Here is an 18,175-nt window from a genome sequence, read left to right as displayed (position 1 = left end):
AACACGATCACAGCAAATAAATTCACACACAGACATATAATATAACATATATAAAAAATTATAATAAAGAATAAGAATATTGTACAGTTAGGGCAAAATGACAACATAAATACTGTATATATAGTTACAAAAATGATCAACTCCAGTCCAAACAAATGAGCAACTGAGGTTTTTAATTAAAAATTTTAAAATCTGAATATGTGTTTGAGCATTAAAAGACAAACTATTTACAATTAGTGAAGTTGTACAGATAGCAGTATAGATGTAAACAGTTATAGAGTTTATTGGTAGCAGTGATGCTTTTAAAGTCTAATGGTCTAAAAGTTGTGATTATGAAGAAAGGAGGGAATTGTTTTTAACTTTTTTTTTACAAAAATATGACAAACCTCTCTCTCCTTTTTCTCTGACATTTGTAAGCAAAATAAAGGTCACCTAATTGCAAGAAAATCTGGATTTCTGAAAACAAAAGGTCTAAAACTTTGTATAAAAACATCTTTTATTCTGTTGCTAAAACAGCTTAACGAATGCCATTAGTATTTTTACTATCACTGAATTTAAAAAATAAGACATGAATGTGCTGACTGTGGTTTAAAAACATCCAACACACTTGAAAAATTAACAATTTATTTAAAACAAGATCAACTGATCTACTCCTTATGGCGAGACATAAAGTCTGGTTCATGTTGTGAATAATAGTTAAAGCTCTAAGATTTCAGCTCTAGTGGAAAAAAGTCTAAACTTCACCCAAAACCTGCAGGAGTTTTTCAGAAGAGTTGAAAAAAAAGAGAAATATTTGACATATTCTCTGAATTCACCACAGTAAGCTGAAAATCATGAACAAGCACTTTGTGTTGCTGCTGAAAGCCCCATTTAAGCATTTCAGTCCAGCCAATCCTCTGACTAAACGTCTGCTGATGAAAACTTTTCCTTTCTCTCCTAACTCACCAAGGATGAATTTCTGCAGCTGATTCTCAGCACAGACCAATTTTCTCAGAATTTTCTTGATTTTTTAAAATTTGTTTTGTTTTGTTTTGTTTAACCCCGAGGGAGGAGATTGTTTTTCAGTGAGTCCATGCAGCACCCAGTTCTCAGTAAGTTGTAGGTAAAGGGAGGGTGTTTGCACGAGAAAAGTTAGACGCATTCAAGTCAAGAGCAAGCGAGCACAGCCATGGGTTTCATGTGGCGTTTTAACCAGCAACCGTCTGGTGGTGCAAAGTGGCAAATTACAAGGAAAAGTTGCACAAGGAGGAGGAGGAAACTTTGAGAAAGTGTTGCAAATTGTGATAAGTTATTAAAGACATCTCATACAATAGGCTTTTTGTGAAGTGCATTACACAAGACTTAAATTGTTGGAAAAAAATAGATTATAAGGTGATTAAAAAGAGACATCTTATGCAGATATAATCAATGGTGATTCATTTTAATACACAAAATGTTTTCAAGATCATATCTGAAGAACAAACATTTATAATCTTGCTATAGCAACTTAGAAAAGTTGAATTATAGTGAATGCAGTGGAGTTTTCAGAGAAAAGTTAAATAACATTTATTTTTATCTACTTTAGAGTAAATCAAACTCAGATTTCCCAAATCACTGTGCAGCACCACTCTAATACAAAATAAAGTGCATCTTAATGAGTGTTTTTCTTGAATTATTACACACAAATGAACAAGTCTGCAGTTACCTCCTTTGCATGTGCATCATTTTTCTCACCACACGTTTACCTTCCACTCAAATTATTAACATGCTTGTAAACAAGCAACTTTTATAGCCCATTTGTTGTTCAACCTTACTTGTGGAAGTTGTCTCTTTCTGCTCAATATCCATCAAGTTGACACATGTCTCCATTAAAGTAGTGTGCCTCTATTTTTAATTTATCTCATGCAATACTCCAATTTTCTGAGAATCTGGGTTTCAGATGTCACTGATTGTATCAGGGTCTACTTGAACAGCATGAGGATGAACATAAATCAAGCTATAATATGTAATAATATCCTGCAACCCTGGAAGATTTGCGTATATTTTAGAACAAAAAGCAATCCCAGGCCTTTGCTTCAGGTCTGAACTGCAGCAGGAATGATTAGTCTGTAACTATTACCTGCTGTTTTAACTCAATTCAAGCAGCTAGACAATAAAACCAGCAGATGTTGACATTAAGGCTGCTGGAGCCAGATTCCTTCCGTCTTCCAGGAAAAACACATTAAATATTTTCGCGAACAGGAAGAGAATTTAAGACAGAGGAGCATTTTATGGGCTCTTTTTTTGCTGCCTGCTGGCTTTCTAGAAACAACTTTCAGGAGTAAAAAGAAAGTCCGTCCGCATGCAAGGACGGACTTTCAGAGCAGATACAACAATCACAAAACGTCCTGGTTGAACCTAAAGTGCAGAGGTGCTCTGCTTATCTCCTGCTTCTGGACATCATTGTCATGTGAGCACAAACAAATGTAACCGCACTCACTCAGAAATGTAACACTAAGCTGATGTAATCAGGATCAAATCTGTGATTTTATCAAACGGAGCACATTTAAAGTCAACCATGCCACATTCTTTTTAATTGTTGAATTTTTTGGGGAGTGTAAGCATATTGTCCCCATTTTTTTTATGTTCTTTTTCCTTTGTGAACCACAAAAGAAAATATTTGCTCAATGACATCCTGTAGAGATAGATAAAGTCCACAAGACTTCTTAGAAATACACTCATTCTAAAATTCCCGGGACGAGGTTGAGATTCCTCTCGCTGAGGTCAAGAGACTTTTAGGAATTTCGCTCTACATCTGAGCTTCAATCTATTATATTACACGTCTACAGGCAAAATGTTTTAAATATACAATCAACAGGAGCCTTCATCTATAACAACAAAGAACATTATTTAGTGAAAAATACCGTAAATATAATGAATATCTATGGATAAAAGAATAAAACCAGCAGGAACAAATCTAATTGGGGCTTATTTAGCTTGATAAAGTGTAAATAATAGTGGCTATCTACTATAGAAGGCTAAATATCCTAGATTACCTAGGATGGAATGTCAGGAGAGATAAAATGAGTACTTTTGAGTAGTCCTAAATCCTTCCAAGAATGGGTCACACGTGTTATTACATAAACCATATTCCAATATGGCACATATTACAGCATAAACGACATTTTCTCGGGCTTAACAGTAGACTTCAGGCCGTTTTTCAGGCTATTGTTACAACAACAACCTGTTTTCGCGAACGTAATTTGCTCTGAAGCTCCGCGAAAAGCTCCAGCCCTATTTTTCCAAACAGGATCGAGGGAAATCTATATAACTGGAAATAGCCTGAGCGCATTCCTATTATCTTTAATGTCGAGGCGGTGAATTCCCAGAATAAGGGCTCTGTCAGGGCCGCCCGGCGGGGCGGAGCCAGGCCCCGCAATTATTCCTGGAAAGCCGGTAGGCAGAAGCCGCTTGGCGGTTCCTGGGAGCTACACGCGCGCCAGTTCTTCGGCGAAGAGAGCGGAGCCGCGCGAGACACCAGGAAGAGAAAAGGAGAGGAGCGAATTTGTATGGCAGGCCGTTTTAATATGAATTCGGTTTCATTCTGACTAGCCGCAATTGACATGAAGGAGGCTCCATGTGGAAGTAGAGCAAACCCCGACAAACAAACAGTGTTATATTAACAGAAGTAGAGGAACGTTTTTTTTTTCAGTCACTTATGCCTTATCAGCCAACACTGAGGAAAGAAATTTCTCTTCTACATCTCTTACATCAGGTCTGCTATTACAGGGAAACATCGGTGAAATCGCCGATAAAGCCCAAGAGGAAAAATGCTGAGGGACACAAAGTCTCATTGGATGTGAGTGTGAATGCAGTCAGGTGCATTTTGCACATACAAAACAGGTTGAGTAATAACTTAAATAAAATCTGCCCTCAGGAAAATGCCTACAAATAAACAGTAACAGCCCTGTCCAGGTTGCTGGACGCCTCTCTTCCGTTGACCATTGGAGATAGGCACCAGCACCCCTTTCTGTCCCATCCCATTGCTGTATTTAACTGTAAATACTGCAGTTACTGCAGCACATGTTTTCATGCTGCCATAGAGCTACCATTGGAATTTGCACACATAAAAGAATCAGGCAACACTAGTTTCACTTATTAATCTTTGATTTGACTATCAGTCAGTGTCATTAAGACAAAAAATGGGATGTTTACGACCAATTATCTTCTGCAGATCGTGTGGAATTTGCCATTAATCAGTTTCATTCAACTGGAAATGAGGTCTGCTGCAAGCCTCGATCCATTTCTTGCATTATTTCAAACTCAGTTTAGTATTTGGAAATTTAATAAATTATATTCCACCCTCTATACACTCTGGATAACAGCTGTCGGGATTGCACATTCCCCACTGACAACGTTGGACCATGACTTCCTATTATTTTCCTTTAAATCGGTCTCTGTTCCTCCAGAAAAGGGGCGTGTACTTCAGGACACATTGCGACCACTGATTGGTCAGTTGATAACAAAAGCCCCCTAAATGATTCACAGAGAATTGACAGTCATGTCAATTACATTCTAGGTATCTAAGGATTTTGATTAAATCCGGAATGGTAATGTATAATATCTGCACATATATTCTGATCTGACTGGTAAGAATAATAGTTCACAATATCTTCAATTACATTTTGACGAGTCAAAATTCCTTTCAAGATATCTCACACAGCTAATCCATCTATATTTTTATATTTATTGAGATATTATTATTATTATTATTATTATTATTACTATTATTATTATTAATTAATTAATTAATTAATTAATTAATTTATTTATTTACTTGATTTGTCATCGAGAGTTGCTATGTTTTAAATTTTGTTGTGCTTTCTTTCGGGTACAATGAGAATAAAAGGAATTCTGACTTCACATATCTACAATCAGGATAGCTGATTCCAGGCCAAACTTTTGTTAAAACGGCCTGCCATAAATCCTGCGCCTTCCATAGAATCGCATGCACGTCGTGACGCGTAAGCGGCGAGCGAACGGGAGCGGCGAACGCGGCAGACGCGGTGACGTCAGAGCCGCTGGGTTCTGTGAGGAGTTCTCAGAATCGACTTCTAGGAAACGGTAAATTTTAAAAGCCGAGCTTTTAGCCTCTGTCCCTCATACATTTGGATCTCAGTCTGGCGACAACACTCCGAACCGCTGCCGCTGCCGCCGGACCGAGCTTTTTGAGAGGAAAGTCGCTTTATACTTTTTTAATATAAATAATCTTCGCACCGGGGAAGTGGCTTTTTTTTCCACGTTCATGACAGCAACATATCCTGATCGGCTTCGTGTTCGCCTTTTCACGTAAAACCGATACGACAGGTCTGATTTGGTTTTTGTCTTAATAGAAAGGCAGTTGTCTCTACAGACAAATCGCGTCTCTCTTATTTTATTTTTTTTTTGCGTTTAGTTTCTGAATCCTAACAACAAATTGTATTTTTACCCCGGAGGATTTTATAGTATGATTCTTTGTGAACGAGGGTGAGTAGACTTTTCTTTGTTTTCACGTCAGTGCGCATATCTGAGAACAGATCTGTCCTGTTTGTTTATCCGCACTGAAACATTTTTCATGTTAAACTGAATGCCAAGTTTATTAGAAAGGCGCAATTAAGACAAATAAATCCACTAACGCACCACACGTAAAGAAATAACATAGTTGGATCGATCTTATTTTAAAATATAATTATAAATAAATAAATAAATAAATAAATAAATATATATATATATATATATATATATATATATATATATATATATATATATATATATATATATATATATATATATATATATATATATATATATATATATATATATATATATGAATATTTATATATATTTATAAAATATATTTATTTTATATATATATTTATAAAATATATTTATTTTATATATATATTTATAAAATAACTGGCACAGTTGTAATATATATGTTAATTTAATATTTGAAGACAAAATGCCTTGTCATAATAGCAAAATTGTAAACATGTTTAAAAATTTATAAAAGAGGAACCCTGAATATTAATAAATAGGAACTGTATTTTCCTCTAAGATTAATATGTCTAGTACAGAGTTGTCTAAATTTAACATGCCTTCTAATTAACACAAATACAGACGTTGAAAGAAAACATTTCTCTCTTACCACATGGCGCCATAAAACACAAAATTATCTGGGAACAAAAGGTCAAAATGTGGCCCTTAATGAAAGCCTGGAAGTGTAACGCCTGGTTTATTTGTGGAGGGGTTTCTCTGTGCCAGCTCTAATAATTTTTCCATCGTTTTTCCTTCTCGTTTCTTTTCCCAGACCCAGGTCTCTTCTCCCTGCTGCTCCATCTTCTCAGGCCCCGTGGGGCATGCGGGAGGGAACAGCCGCCATTGCCCCGTGCTTTCAGAGCAAACCCCCAAAATGGGACCCCACCAAGGACCTGAGGGCGATTGCCAGCAACTTCTGCTACCTAGAAAATTCAGGTAAAGTCTTCCAGTCATAAGATGAATATTATTTGTTTGGCTTATCTTGATTGCAAATTCAGCTGGATGATAAATTGTAGCTATATTTACTGTGATAAACCATAATATTGTTGTTTTAAGACAGTTTTCAAGTAATGTATTGATAATTGCACTGTAAAGACAAATACATTTTAATTTTGTAAACAGTTAACACTGTAACAGGAAGATAATATAAATGTATATATATAAAAAATAAAATACAAAAACACCAAAAACCATCAAAGATGTGAATTTGCCTCTCTGGCTAAATCTGGCATGTTTACATGATGTATTCAAGTTAGTTCGTTTGCATTGTCCACTTTGTGGAAAACAAACTTGATTCAAGCGAAACCATCAATAAAATGGATTGTTTCTTTTTCTGTAAACAAAATATCAATTAGAATCAGAATTCCTGTTAATGTCATTGTCCAAGAATAAAGCACAACATTTAAAAAGTAGAAACTCTCGAAGAAACAGAACAGCTGGGATGTTGAGAGCAAATAAATGAATCATCAGATTGTAAATTATCGAGTTGATTTTAATTTATTATGAGATTAATTGATGACAGGCTGAGCTGGTTTGCTTTATGTTCATTTGAATAATTTTCTTGTTTCGTTTATCTTCCTGTGCAGTAAAAACATGTTAAATTGACATTTAATCCACTGTTTGGTAGATTTTCTCCAGTGTTTTCAGGTTTATCAGAGCAGAACTGTTCTGTGAGGCTCACAGTGTGATGTTGTGTGTGTGCAGGTTGGTACTGGGGAGCCATCACTGCAGCCCAGGCCCACGCCGCCCTGCAGGACACCCCAGAAGGAGCCTTCCTGGTGCGGGACAGCAGCCACCCCCTGTACATGCTGACCCTGTCGGTCAGGACGGCGCGCGGACCCACCAGCATCCGGATCCAGTACAGCGGCGCCCAGTTCCTGCTGGACTCCAGCTCCGGGGCGCGGGCCAGCCTCTCGTCCTTCCCCAACGTCCCCAGCTTGGTGCAGCACTACATGGGGGCGGAGCGGAAAGCGGAGGAGCGCAGGGCGGAGGAGCAGGCGGCGCCGGCCAAACCCTCCGAGCCGCCGGCCCAGGAGGCGTCGGTGGTGCTGAAGCTGAAGCGGGCTGTGTACAAACCTCAGAACCTCCCGACTCTGCAGCACCTGACACGCCTCGTCATCAACAGACACAGCGCCGGCGCGGAGCAGCTGCCGCTTCCCAAGCCGCTGCTGCGTTTCCTGCAGGACTACCCCTTCAAGGTGTGAGCAGGAGCGGAGCTGAACTGACCCGATTTACGCTGGAGGAGGAAGGGACACTGTGCAGCAGGTAGTTTGGACCTGCGGAGGCCAGTCACAGACGATCCGATGTGTCTGGCTTCAGACTTCAACCCTCCTGTGGAGAGCAGGAGGTCGGTACTGTAGGCTCCTCAGACATGGACGCCGCCGCGCCTGGATGTACATACTGGTTAAGAAATGACACTGATTTCACTGAGACGTCTTTCATGCCATTTTATTTTTCTCAGCAAAAGCATTTTTGTACTTTTTACATGTGTAAATTTTTTTTCTATTAAAACTGGAACTTACAATTTCTGTGCTGCTTAAAGTCCAGTTATTTCAACAACTCCGCACCACCAACAATCACATGCCGCTGGATCTGGTGACGTTCATTGTTGTGAAATGTTTTCACCACATAAAACCTTTGAGACACAAAGGCTGTGTGTGGCCTGAGCTTGAATCTGGATCGCGGTTTGAGTGTGTCTTTTTGCTCAGCGATGCAATCTGAGTCAGCGGGGTGGATGAGCGAAAGGGGAGGACCGCTCATCAGCGGATTCACAGAACTACTGAATGCTTCCTGGGAGGAGAGAGGCGGATTCTCAGAGGGAGCGTTCTAAGAAAAGCTTTGGTAATTACCTTCAGCTCTGAGCCTGCTTTGTGCCGCCGCACACACGCTTTCCGCTTTTCTTTTTTTTTTTTTTTTTTATTGCGAGATGGGGCGTGTTCGCTGACTGTCCACGGGTTAAAAGTGCAGCGTTGGCATGGAAGCTATTTGTGTGAAATTGTTAATTTTGAGGAGATGGGGTCAGGTGTGGGGCGGTCGAGCCGAGCCGAGCCGACCTGAGCTAAAGCCAGCGTAATAGGATCTGGGTTTCTCAATCCTGATCCACCTCAGGGGCCTTATGTGACTCCTCTTTCTGGAGGATGCAGAAACGAGGCCTAGGAAGCAAAAACACACCAAATCACACAACTCCCAGTTTGAATCCAAAATTCTTGGAACTTGTGTTGATCTCCTTGAAGCACCGACTTGCCGCTGACGTCTTGCCGTGTTTCCACGAAGCGCAGCTCCTCCACGTTGTCCTCCACCCAGCGGCGAATGAGCGCGGGGTGTCTGGGGTCCACCTCCAAGTAAATCCGGCTGTTGTTTATCAAAGGGAGGATTGAGATGAAAAAGGCTTAAAATCAAATTAACACAACAGGATTACAGGCGGTGGGTGACCTTGAGGGAGACAGCGTCTGCCTGGAACTGGGTTCAGGGGACGCCTCGCAGAAATCTCGTTAAACACGCAACACGATACGTGTGTTTTTCAGAGAGGGCCCGTTCTGCGTCAAAGTGCCACTAGGAATTAAAGCCAGGTGTGTGTGTGTGTGTGTGGGTGTGTGTGTGGGCTGCCTTACCCTCTGTTTGACAGAAAGTCTGGAGCCAGAGTTAAAATCTGTCTGATCACATTTAGTCCATCTTCACCTCCATCTAAGGCGGCGCGATCCTCGAACCTGGAAAACATCGAAGTTATTAAAACTGAGAAAACATCAAAACTAAAACTAGCTGGAGCAAAATGTGGTCCTTTCATTAAACTAAAACATGAAGCTCATGAATTTATCTCCAACTCATCTGAAATGGATTTGTTTTATTCTCTGCACACAAGCAGTTTACGTCAGGCGGCAATTACACTAGTGCACAAAAGTTGGGGGAAAACGCCAGAGTCAATTAGAAAATATATTCAATTATTGCTGAACTGCTATTATTTCTATTAAGTATTAATCGATGTATACATAATCATGATACAATACTTTTTGAAAAAACAAGTTAAAACTAACAGAAAAACTAAACTATAATGAAAAACTCAAAACTAGAATAGTAAGAAAACACTTGAAATCTGCTTGATGCACTTATTAATTTATTAATGCACCGTTTTCATCTCTGAAAGTATTCAATATTCAGACTTTATCATTCTGCTGATTAAAGGGAACAAAATAACAACAACAAAGTTTAGCCTAAAAAATGTCCCAGATTTAGGCTTAAAGTAATCTTTTAATTCTACCAACATGTTTCCTCTGAATGGACGCAAATCAGCCAAAATGCTGAGAACCAGAGAAAACAGGAAACACTTTTGGTCAGGAATTAAAATAACACGCAGACGAGTTCAGCTTTTTAAAGTCTCAGCCGTTTAATTGTTTAATTAAACACATCAGAAACAAACTTCTTGGCTGAATGAATTCAGCGTGGTTAATTTTTAAACTTTTAAAATTTTTTTTACTAGTTTTGATTCACCCTGAACGCAGCAGCAGCATTTAATAATGTGCAGCATTTCACAAAACATCACAGCATGCAGCTGCTCACTGGACCCAGTCACCAGTCAGTGGTTTTCCTCTGGCCCCCCCATGGATCACCTTTCTGCTCGACTTGTTAACACGGCTGATCTGTTGATTAGTTATTGGATTAACCAATAATCAGTTGAATAGCAACATTTGTTTTACTTTGAACCAGGTGAAGTTAAATCTATGCAACTTGAGCAATTTATGATAAAACATATTTGCAGAAAAAGGTGTTTTATTTTTATTACAAGTACAAAATGTCTATATTTTGTCTTAATTACAGAGTATTTTATTCTTTTAGCAAATACTCTTTTTTTTTGAGACTCTATATGCTGTTAATGATTAATCGATTATTAAACTAGCTGGCGGTTATTTCAATAATCGATTAATCCGATTAATCTGAAAGTAAGAAGTTAAAATAAATCCCAACTGGAGTTGCCATCAGTCCAGCAGAACTAAAACCCGTAATGTTGTCCCGATGCTAAAAACGCTTCAAAATGTCTCATTTATTCATTTTTGAACAAGTTCTGGGTCAGAAACTCAAAGCACTGGAATGAAAATAACATCGAACTCGAGCTGCAATCTGGAAAATCAAAGTTCAAACACAAAATATATAAATCAATGTAATACAGATTGTTTTATCTGTTAAATAATAAGTCTGGAAACTCAAACATTATCCCTTACTTGCATTTTTACCCAAGTTATCCTGAGATTTAAAAAAATAAAGGCTTTTTTTTTTTTTTCCTGATTCAGCAGTTTCTGCTTGAGCAGATAATCTGCTGATAAATTATAAACGATAAAACTGCTCTGTTAACAGAGGTTAGTGCACGTTGCCTGGTTTGGTCTGGACAGTTTCATTTTTTATGAACTAAATCTGACGTGTTGACGTCTTCACCAGCACAAAAACCTAGAAATGCTCTTTGTTATTAGTTCGTCTTCCAGGCTATCAGGACAAACGGCTCGTAATTTAAATCATGTCCTGAAATACAGATGATCTGATTCCAGGGTTTTTACTGACAACATCTAAAACTGAACTGAGCTGTTTGCTTCAGTCCTGTAGATCTAGAGTCAAGTATCTATGTCAGCGATCGACGTCAAGCTCATTTTCATTTTGGACCAAATGAAGATCATGAATGCTCTGAAAGGGTCGGTTGTGCCAGAATGTATTGATAAAACCCGTCAAAAATATTAATGAGTTCCTAAAATTAAATCTTTTCAGTCCCTCCAGGATTTCACGATTGGTTTGTGATTTTCTGCAAAAAACAAAAAAACAAAAAAAAAAATCTAAGAGTTTGTGCTACTAATTTGTAAATATTTGTGATATTTATGACTTTTTAGTACTCGCTGTATAGATCATGGACCATAACCTGACACCAGTTAAAGGTGAGGCCGCCGTTTAGAACAAGTACCAAAGTTTTCTCACAATTTTTGAGAAAAATCTGCAATAAGCTACCAACTATTAGTGCAAAAACGTGCAGGATTTGTTTTTTTGCTTCAATTTCCACGACGATTCACAAGAAACTGGAGGGACTGCTTGATATAATTTGGCAATAAACTGATAAAAACTGCATTGATTTGCTTGATAACATAATATTTAAGCATATTTAATGTTTGGTCTAGAATTTAGAGGGCCACATAAAAAGCTACGGTGGGCCGGATTTGGCCCACGGGCCTCGACTTTGACACATGTGATCTCCGTCTTTTGTTTAATGTTAGATGGATTTCCAGAGAGCAGCTACATCAGAAACGGGTTTTTGAACATTTTCAGATCAAATGTAGAGATTTTGTTTGCAGGTCACCTAGAAATTTCCGGCTCCAGGGTTGCCATGTCCTCTGAAAACAGGTAAGGAGGGTTACTGACCAGCACTGAAATGGAGCTAAACAGACCTGGCATCTTTTCTGCGTCTGGAAAAAACCCCACAGCAATAGAGAGCAGAACCTGATCATTCTGGTTAATCAGAGAAAAACGCAGCATTTTGTCTCAGTTTGTGTTTTTATACCTTTTATCACATCCATATGATAAACCTTTAGTCTGTCCTGAAGCCCCAACCTGCAGAAGAAACAACAACACTAAAGAAAAGTTTTAAAAAATCACAGAAAAAGTAACTTCTGACCTCTGAGACAGTCACAGTTTGCTTACTGTGGCGCAATTACCTCGACGCATTCTCCCGGCTTAAATCAACCGCATCCTGGCTTCGCTCCAAGGCAAAGGCTTCGAGCTGGAGGAGGAGAAACAAACACGCCGAGTAAAACACTTTCTGTTTTCAGGACGGATTTTTCATAACCTGCTGCTCCCCACACACACACACACACACACACACACACACACACACACACACACACACACACACACACACACACACACACACACACACACTCATCACCAGCAAATGGTTGCTTTTATTTGATCGACATGTGTTTCCACACATTTATTAACAAAATGAAAACGAAGTCGGTGTGAAGCACAGAGGCAGCTCTGTTCTTTAGCGAACGGCGTGATGAAAGCTTTTGTGAAAGTTGGGAACACGGAGTCTGGAGCTGCAGGCTCAACACACACCCAGCTGATCCGACAGGTTTAATCAGGAAGTGGAGAGAGAGAAAGGAAAATGTCACATCTTCACTCGTCGTTCGAGAGCCTCGGCCGAACTCACGCGTTGGCATTTCAGTAACGGCGCCCTAATTATGCGAGGAAAAGGTGATCAAATACGTCATTAACTGCTTATCAGATGAGATTTATGACATTAATTCCTCATAGAAATATTGGCTATGGAATCAAAAAAGATTATTTTCTCCTCTAGTTATGCTTATTGGATATTGTGGAGGGTTTTCTCAAAGCATAAACTATTTTGTTTTAAAGGATGTATCTACATTTATTCATTAAATTCATTTAAAGATGACAGCTTCAATAAATGTGTATCCTAATCTTCTTTTTTCTTGCTTTAAAACAAGCAGCCAGTATTAAACTAAATATAATAATTACTGTTAAATTATCTGCATTGAATGTCTGTGCAGATTACACACAAACAGGAATAGTTGTTTCATTGTTAGGAAGTATTTTATTCAGAAGGAGAGATTAAAGCACGCGACTCAGCAGAGATCTGGGTTTATTAGTCCTAAAATAAACACTGAATGATTCTTTTCTCCGTTACTTATGATGAATTGTACACTGTAGCTTTTGAAAAGCTCTTTATACGGTTATTAACTGCATTTTCCAGATTAGGAATGAATCATTTTAAATTGCAGAGCTCAGTTTTTTTCCTCGGTTTCCTAGAAATCTGCTCGTTACGGAGAACAAAGGAAAACTGAGCCGTGACTAATGGTACAAAAACAAGTCCAGGATTATTCTTGTTCTCTTCTTAGTTAAATAACACGCTGTTCCTGCTTTTCAAATGTTTATTTTATTAGAGGTCTGTCAGATTTTCATCCCTAAAATTAGACAGACCTCCATTTCTTCATCTACATTTCTCTTGGTTTATTCATTTTAACAGGACTTTTTATTTTTCTAACAAGGACTCTCAAGACGTTTTCTACGGTAAAATATGCATGTTCTTGGCTTTCTTGCACACTAAACATAAATATTTTAGTTTGTTTTTTGCTCCTGTTGTTAAACAGTGTTGTTATAAATGAATACAAACCTTCAGCAATCAGGGATGTTTTCTCCTTTTGTGAAAGCATCCTGGAGAAGCGGCGCCAACTGCTTCACTTTCTGACATCTAAATATTTAGCTACAAGTGTCAGCTTACAGATGGAGCATTTAATATGCCAAGGGAGTGTTGGGGAACATTTTCCAACCATATGTGCCAGCTCTGCTATAAAGCTGCACCGAAAAGACACAATAAATTCCTGCAGTTTCTTCTACAGATCTGCATCTGGTAATATTTCCTCCGCTCAGTCTGACGCGATGCATCCTAGTGGAGATGCTGCTGCAGCAGAGAGACGGTGAAATGAAACGCCAGAAAGCCTTTCTCTGAATTTCCTGGTGATTCAGCCGCAGCTTGTTCCTGCCTTTCAAAAAGGCCTCTGAACAAACTGATTATGCAATTCCTAAATGTGCAGCCAGCAGCTTTCAGGAATATGACGCATGACGCTAACAAGCTGCTTCTTATTATAACCACAAAGCTCACCTGAGGGAGGCTCTTCAGCAGGCTGAGAGAAATGGCACCAGAACCGCAACCCACTTCCAAACACGTTGGCGGCGTCTCTGTGGACCCGGGATGATTCTGCAGATCTGTGAGCACCAGTTCTACCAACTCCTGCACCAAACGAAACACAGATGAACCTGATTTAAATTTTTTATGGAAATACAGCTCTGGAACAAATGAAGAGTTTTCACTGCACTGAAAACCTCCTGGTTGTTCCACCAAATGTTGATTTCTGGGTAAAAACATTGGTATTGTTGGTTCTAAATCAATATGAGCTTGTTTTCATAGCGTAAAAGAACAATGTTCATTTTACGCAAACATATTCCTAGAAAGAGTTAAAACAGAGAAACTGATTGCTTAATTTTTTCCACAGCTGAATGTTCTTTACTCATTTGCTAAAACTATCATGAAATAGATAATCTGTGAAAATAATCAAGCTCCTCTGGCTTGTTTGTTAGCTCCCAGTACTAACAAATCGATCAGAGCCTCTGTCAATCATGCTCATGTATGCGCTGCTCTTCCCTCTGCTTTTCTCTGCCACGAACTCTCAGGCTAGTTAGCGTAGCCACAGATGGCGACAATTTTACTGTATTTGGAACAAAATTACTTTTATTTAAACATTTATTTAAACATATGAAAACCAATTAAACATATTTGAAAATGTGCATTTTACTTTTACAAAGTTAGTGACAGCTCTAGTGTGTGATTAATCTCATGACATTTCTAATCAGTTGACAGCACCAATAAATACACACATATTGGCTTTCAAAAGTATTCAGACCCCTTCAACCTTTTTCCACATTACAACCACAAACATAAATATATTTAATTAGAAATTTATGTGAACGACCAGCACAAAGTGAAGTACTATTGTGAAGCAGAAAGAAAGTCCTACTTGATTAAAAACGGTGCGGTGTGCACAAGTACAATGAAATATATTTATGTTTGTGGTTGTAAAGTGACAAAGTACGGAGAAGCTGAAGAGGTATGAATACTTTTGAAAGCCACTGTCCAAATCTGCTCCCTATAATTGATTACTTCTGTTAATTATTCATTGTTTTACTATGAATGTTGCTACTAATTCTCGTCTGTTTTAATACGTGTGTCCAAAGGTTTCATGTCTGTAAAAATAAAGTTAGTAATAAATGAAGAGGCGTGTTCCAGCGTGAAGTCTGTTGGGTTTTATTGTCACCAACCTCGGTTTCAGGCCTGGGAATGAAAACAGGAGGCCTCATCTTCAGCGTCAGGTCTCTGAAGTCCCACTCCTCAATGATGAACTGCACCGGCATTCTGCACATCACAAACCCAAGCCTCCTGCAGAAAACTGCCCCTTGTGATTTCACACACAGAGATTTCAACAAGGCTCTCACCTGGAGAGACGTTTGGAGCAGAGCCGCCACACCTGCTGCGTTTCCTCTTTGCTGAGGAACTCTGCTAACCTCTGCTGCTCGACACTTTCTATCTGGAAACAGACCAGGAAGAGATGCTATCGCTGTCCTGGAAGGAGTGAACAGGAAACGGAGGAAAGAGTGACTCACTGTTTTCGCTCCAAGCAGATGAGCGATGATGTGTTGGCTTGACTGTTCCGGCTCCGTCACACCGTTCTCCACAAAGTGCCTCTTCCAAACGTCCAGAGCCTGAAGCGCAGTGATCCGGCCCGCAGGAACGGCCGGAGCGCCGCATGTGGGTCTGGTGAGGCAGCGCCAAATCTGAACCAGGAGTTTTATTAGTGACAAAATTAAATACACCAAAATCAGGATCTCCAGTGGAGGTGGTACGTTTACAAATACTGAGCTTAAATTTGCATCATCATATTTTGTGGGACTGTTGAGAAAAGTGACAATAATAACTATTTATTGATTATTTTTTCAGGTGACTTTATGAAAACCACAAAGACAGCTCTTGGGAAAAAAATGCTTCTTTAAGACAATAGTAACATAAAGAAGTGTGATTAGCATCACTAAATTGCACAAAGTAACTGCACTAATCATATTTTCAGATTTATTGATATTTATTGATACTCTTGTTGAACAAACTGTGAAAAAAAGTAGCAAAACTAAAAATACATTTTTAGATTTTTTTTTCAAACTTCAATTATTTGGAATTGATTGTAACAATAAATCAAAATTGTCACGATAAGAAATATATTACAATAAATGATGAACGATACAGTAAATGCCAACACCTAGGTACAAATGCAAAAAATATTTTAAAAAATAGCTTAATAAAATTACTAAAATATGGGTAGAAAAGCTGCTACTTTTTAATTTTGGATGAAGCTGAAAACTGATATTTTGATAAAAAAAAAAGTTTTTATTTAAAAGTATCACCAGCACAAACAACACGCAGAAATGAGCCGAAGCAGAGTGAAAACCTAAAACAGTTTAAAATAATGTGACGGTTTCTGATCAATATTGGAACGAGGACAAAAACTGAATGCTAGATACGTTTATTTCCAACACTGTACCGTTTCTAGTCAGTTTGTAAAGTAATTCTTTGGTTGTCTGTTGTCATTATTCTGACTGGCATTTTGTTTGAGTAGAGGAAAGACGTTGAAAGGGAAATAAAAGTGTTTACTTCTATCCACTCCTTTTCAGATTGATGAATAACAGCCAGGGAATTATTTTTGCTGACTCTGCTTTGTTGTGTTTCCATCTGATTATTTTGCTTTTGAAAAAGGTGTGAAATAAACCCTAATTCTAATCATAGTACACACGTTTCTTCAAATAGTTGTTCCCTAGTACCCTTCAGTGAATGTTTTGAGACTTTATTCTATAGACGGACAAACATTAGACAGTTTCTGGGTGTTTGTTTAGGAGTGTTTTGTGAACCTCCACCTCTTTTTCTAAGTGTTCTTACAGGGTTCACCATTTTGAATCTCCCAGTTTCTCTGTTCTCGGTAAAGAAAAGCATCCCCACAACACGAGGCTGCCACAACCATATTTCAGAGAAGGGATTGTGTATTTTGGGTGACTTTCAGATGTCCAGCAGAGTAGAGTACTATTTTGCAACCAGATGAGCTGCTTCATATCCGTCAGGGTTTATCATCTTATGACTGATAAGTATATATGAAAGTGATGTGCTAAAGCACACATATGCACATATAGTTGCAAATATCCATTTTATTTTTCATCTTGATCAGTCTTACCATGGTGTTTACTCTCATTTCAGAAGTCAGGAGCACACCAAGCTAAATAAATCCTCTTTCAAAATACAGAATAATTGTTATCATGTACGTTTGACTCTATGTGTGATTTCAGCCATTTTAACCTAATTTATTCCTCATCAGAAATGCATTACATTTCCCAGACATCTTAAAATGCCTTTTCTTGATGTCTTATATTACTTGACTTCTCCAGGATTGCTAAAAGTGATATTAAATATCCAAACATGAAGCTTTTCATAGGACGTAAGGTCTTTTCCACACGCTTTAGTTCCTCTCTGTATCATATAATTAGAGCTTAGTGATGCAGGGTATTTTTCTTCTTCTTCTGCGCGCATATAAAGGCAACCAGCTGCACATGAAGAAACGTTAATAATAAAAGCATTTTGTATGTTTATATAATATTCTGCCTGAGTTGCCTGACCACAGAAACTATAAAAAGAACAGATTTGTTGTGCCTCTTATTTTAGAGTCATTCGCAGTGATGTGCTAAAGCACATTCATTTGTCTTCTGCTTTGTTCAGTCTGTTCAGCTGAGCAGTTTATACAGAAAACACGGAATTACCTTTGCCCCACTGCGCCTGCGTTCCAAATAGCATCGGTAGCTCGAGCTAAGGGTCCGTCTCCACCACATGGTTAAATTTGAAAAAGTGTCTGGATCTTTCTTCAGTTATCATTCCCCTCTTAAAGCGAAAACAAGATAACCGCTTATAGCTCTGAAAAACATTTCTAAACCCATAAAACACTCAGACAGTTACAAAAACTGATAGCACGTTTTTTGTGCGTCCTACGTATGTAGTAAACAC

The 18,175-nt window shown here is 38.5% G+C and overlaps 2 protein-coding genes across 7 annotated transcripts; one reads left to right on the top strand and one right to left on the bottom strand.

Annotated features, from left to right (window-relative positions):
* The first annotated feature begins 5,078 nt into the window (after window positions 1-5,078).
* On the top strand, window positions 5,079-8,063 carry cish (cytokine inducible SH2-containing protein). The gene is made up of 3 exons (XM_044122578.1): window positions 5,079-5,484; window positions 6,308-6,471; window positions 7,240-8,063. Exons 1-3 carry the CDS (start codon window positions 5,465-5,467, stop codon window positions 7,737-7,739), a joined length of 684 nt encoding a protein of 227 aa, XP_043978513.1. The 5' UTR covers window positions 5,079-5,464; the 3' UTR covers window positions 7,740-8,063.
* A 328-nt stretch (window positions 8,064-8,391) lies between these two features.
* Window positions 8,392-18,164, bottom strand: hemk1 (HemK methyltransferase family member 1). 6 transcript variants are annotated; one of them, XM_044122575.1, is made up of 11 exons: window positions 17,935-18,164; window positions 15,745-15,915; window positions 15,577-15,668; window positions 15,403-15,496; window positions 14,189-14,317; window positions 12,219-12,283; window positions 12,065-12,114; window positions 11,864-11,969; window positions 9,147-9,242; window positions 8,776-8,886; window positions 8,392-8,687 (listed from the first exon to the last, which is right to left on the bottom strand). In XM_044122575.1, exons 1-11 carry the CDS (start codon window positions 18,001-18,003, stop codon window positions 8,624-8,626), a joined length of 1,047 nt encoding a protein of 348 aa, XP_043978510.1. In that variant the 5' UTR covers window positions 18,004-18,164; the 3' UTR covers window positions 8,392-8,623. The 6 variants fall into 6 exon arrangements, 4 of the variants coding, with proteins under 4 accessions (XP_043978510.1, XP_043978509.1, XP_043978511.1 ...); XM_044122574.1 differs by having other exon boundaries at window positions 8,780-8,886; window positions 17,935-18,073; XM_044122576.1 differs by having other exon boundaries at window positions 8,780-8,886; window positions 11,864-11,897; window positions 17,935-18,073.
* Between the last annotated feature and the right edge of the window lie 11 nt (window positions 18,165-18,175).

This window comes from Gambusia affinis, linkage group LG07, assembly GCF_019740435.1.
Source record: "Gambusia affinis linkage group LG07, SWU_Gaff_1.0, whole genome shotgun sequence".
Lineage (NCBI taxonomy): Eukaryota > Metazoa > Chordata > Actinopteri > Cyprinodontiformes > Poeciliidae > Gambusia > Gambusia affinis.
Note: the sequence above shows the minus strand (reverse complement) of the source record. Positions and strands in the feature narration are given on the sequence as shown.

Bases quoted from the DNA above. Each gene is read 5' to 3' on its own strand.
- cish (XM_044122578.1), top strand. From the start codon at position 5,465: ATGATTCTTTGTGAACGAGG. The intron at 5,485-6,307 runs GTGAGTAGACTT...TTCTTTTCCCAG, and splicing joins ATGATTCTTTGTGAACGAGG to ACCCAGGTCTCTTCTCCCTG. The intron at 6,472-7,239 runs GTAAAGTCTTCC...GTGTGTGTGCAG, and splicing joins CTGCTACCTAGAAAATTCAG to GTTGGTACTGGGGAGCCATC.
- hemk1 (XM_044122574.1), bottom strand. From the start codon at position 18,003: ATGTGGTGGAGACGGACCCTTAGCTCGAGCTACCGATGCTATTTGGAA. The intron at 8,887-9,146 runs GTAAGGCAGCCC...GATAAACAACAG, and splicing joins GACTTTCTGTCAAACAGAGG to CCGGATTTACTTGGAGGTGG. The intron at 8,688-8,779 runs GCAAGTCGGTGC...TTTGCTTCCTAG, and splicing joins AACACGGCAAGACGTCAGCG to GCCTCGTTTCTGCATCCTCC.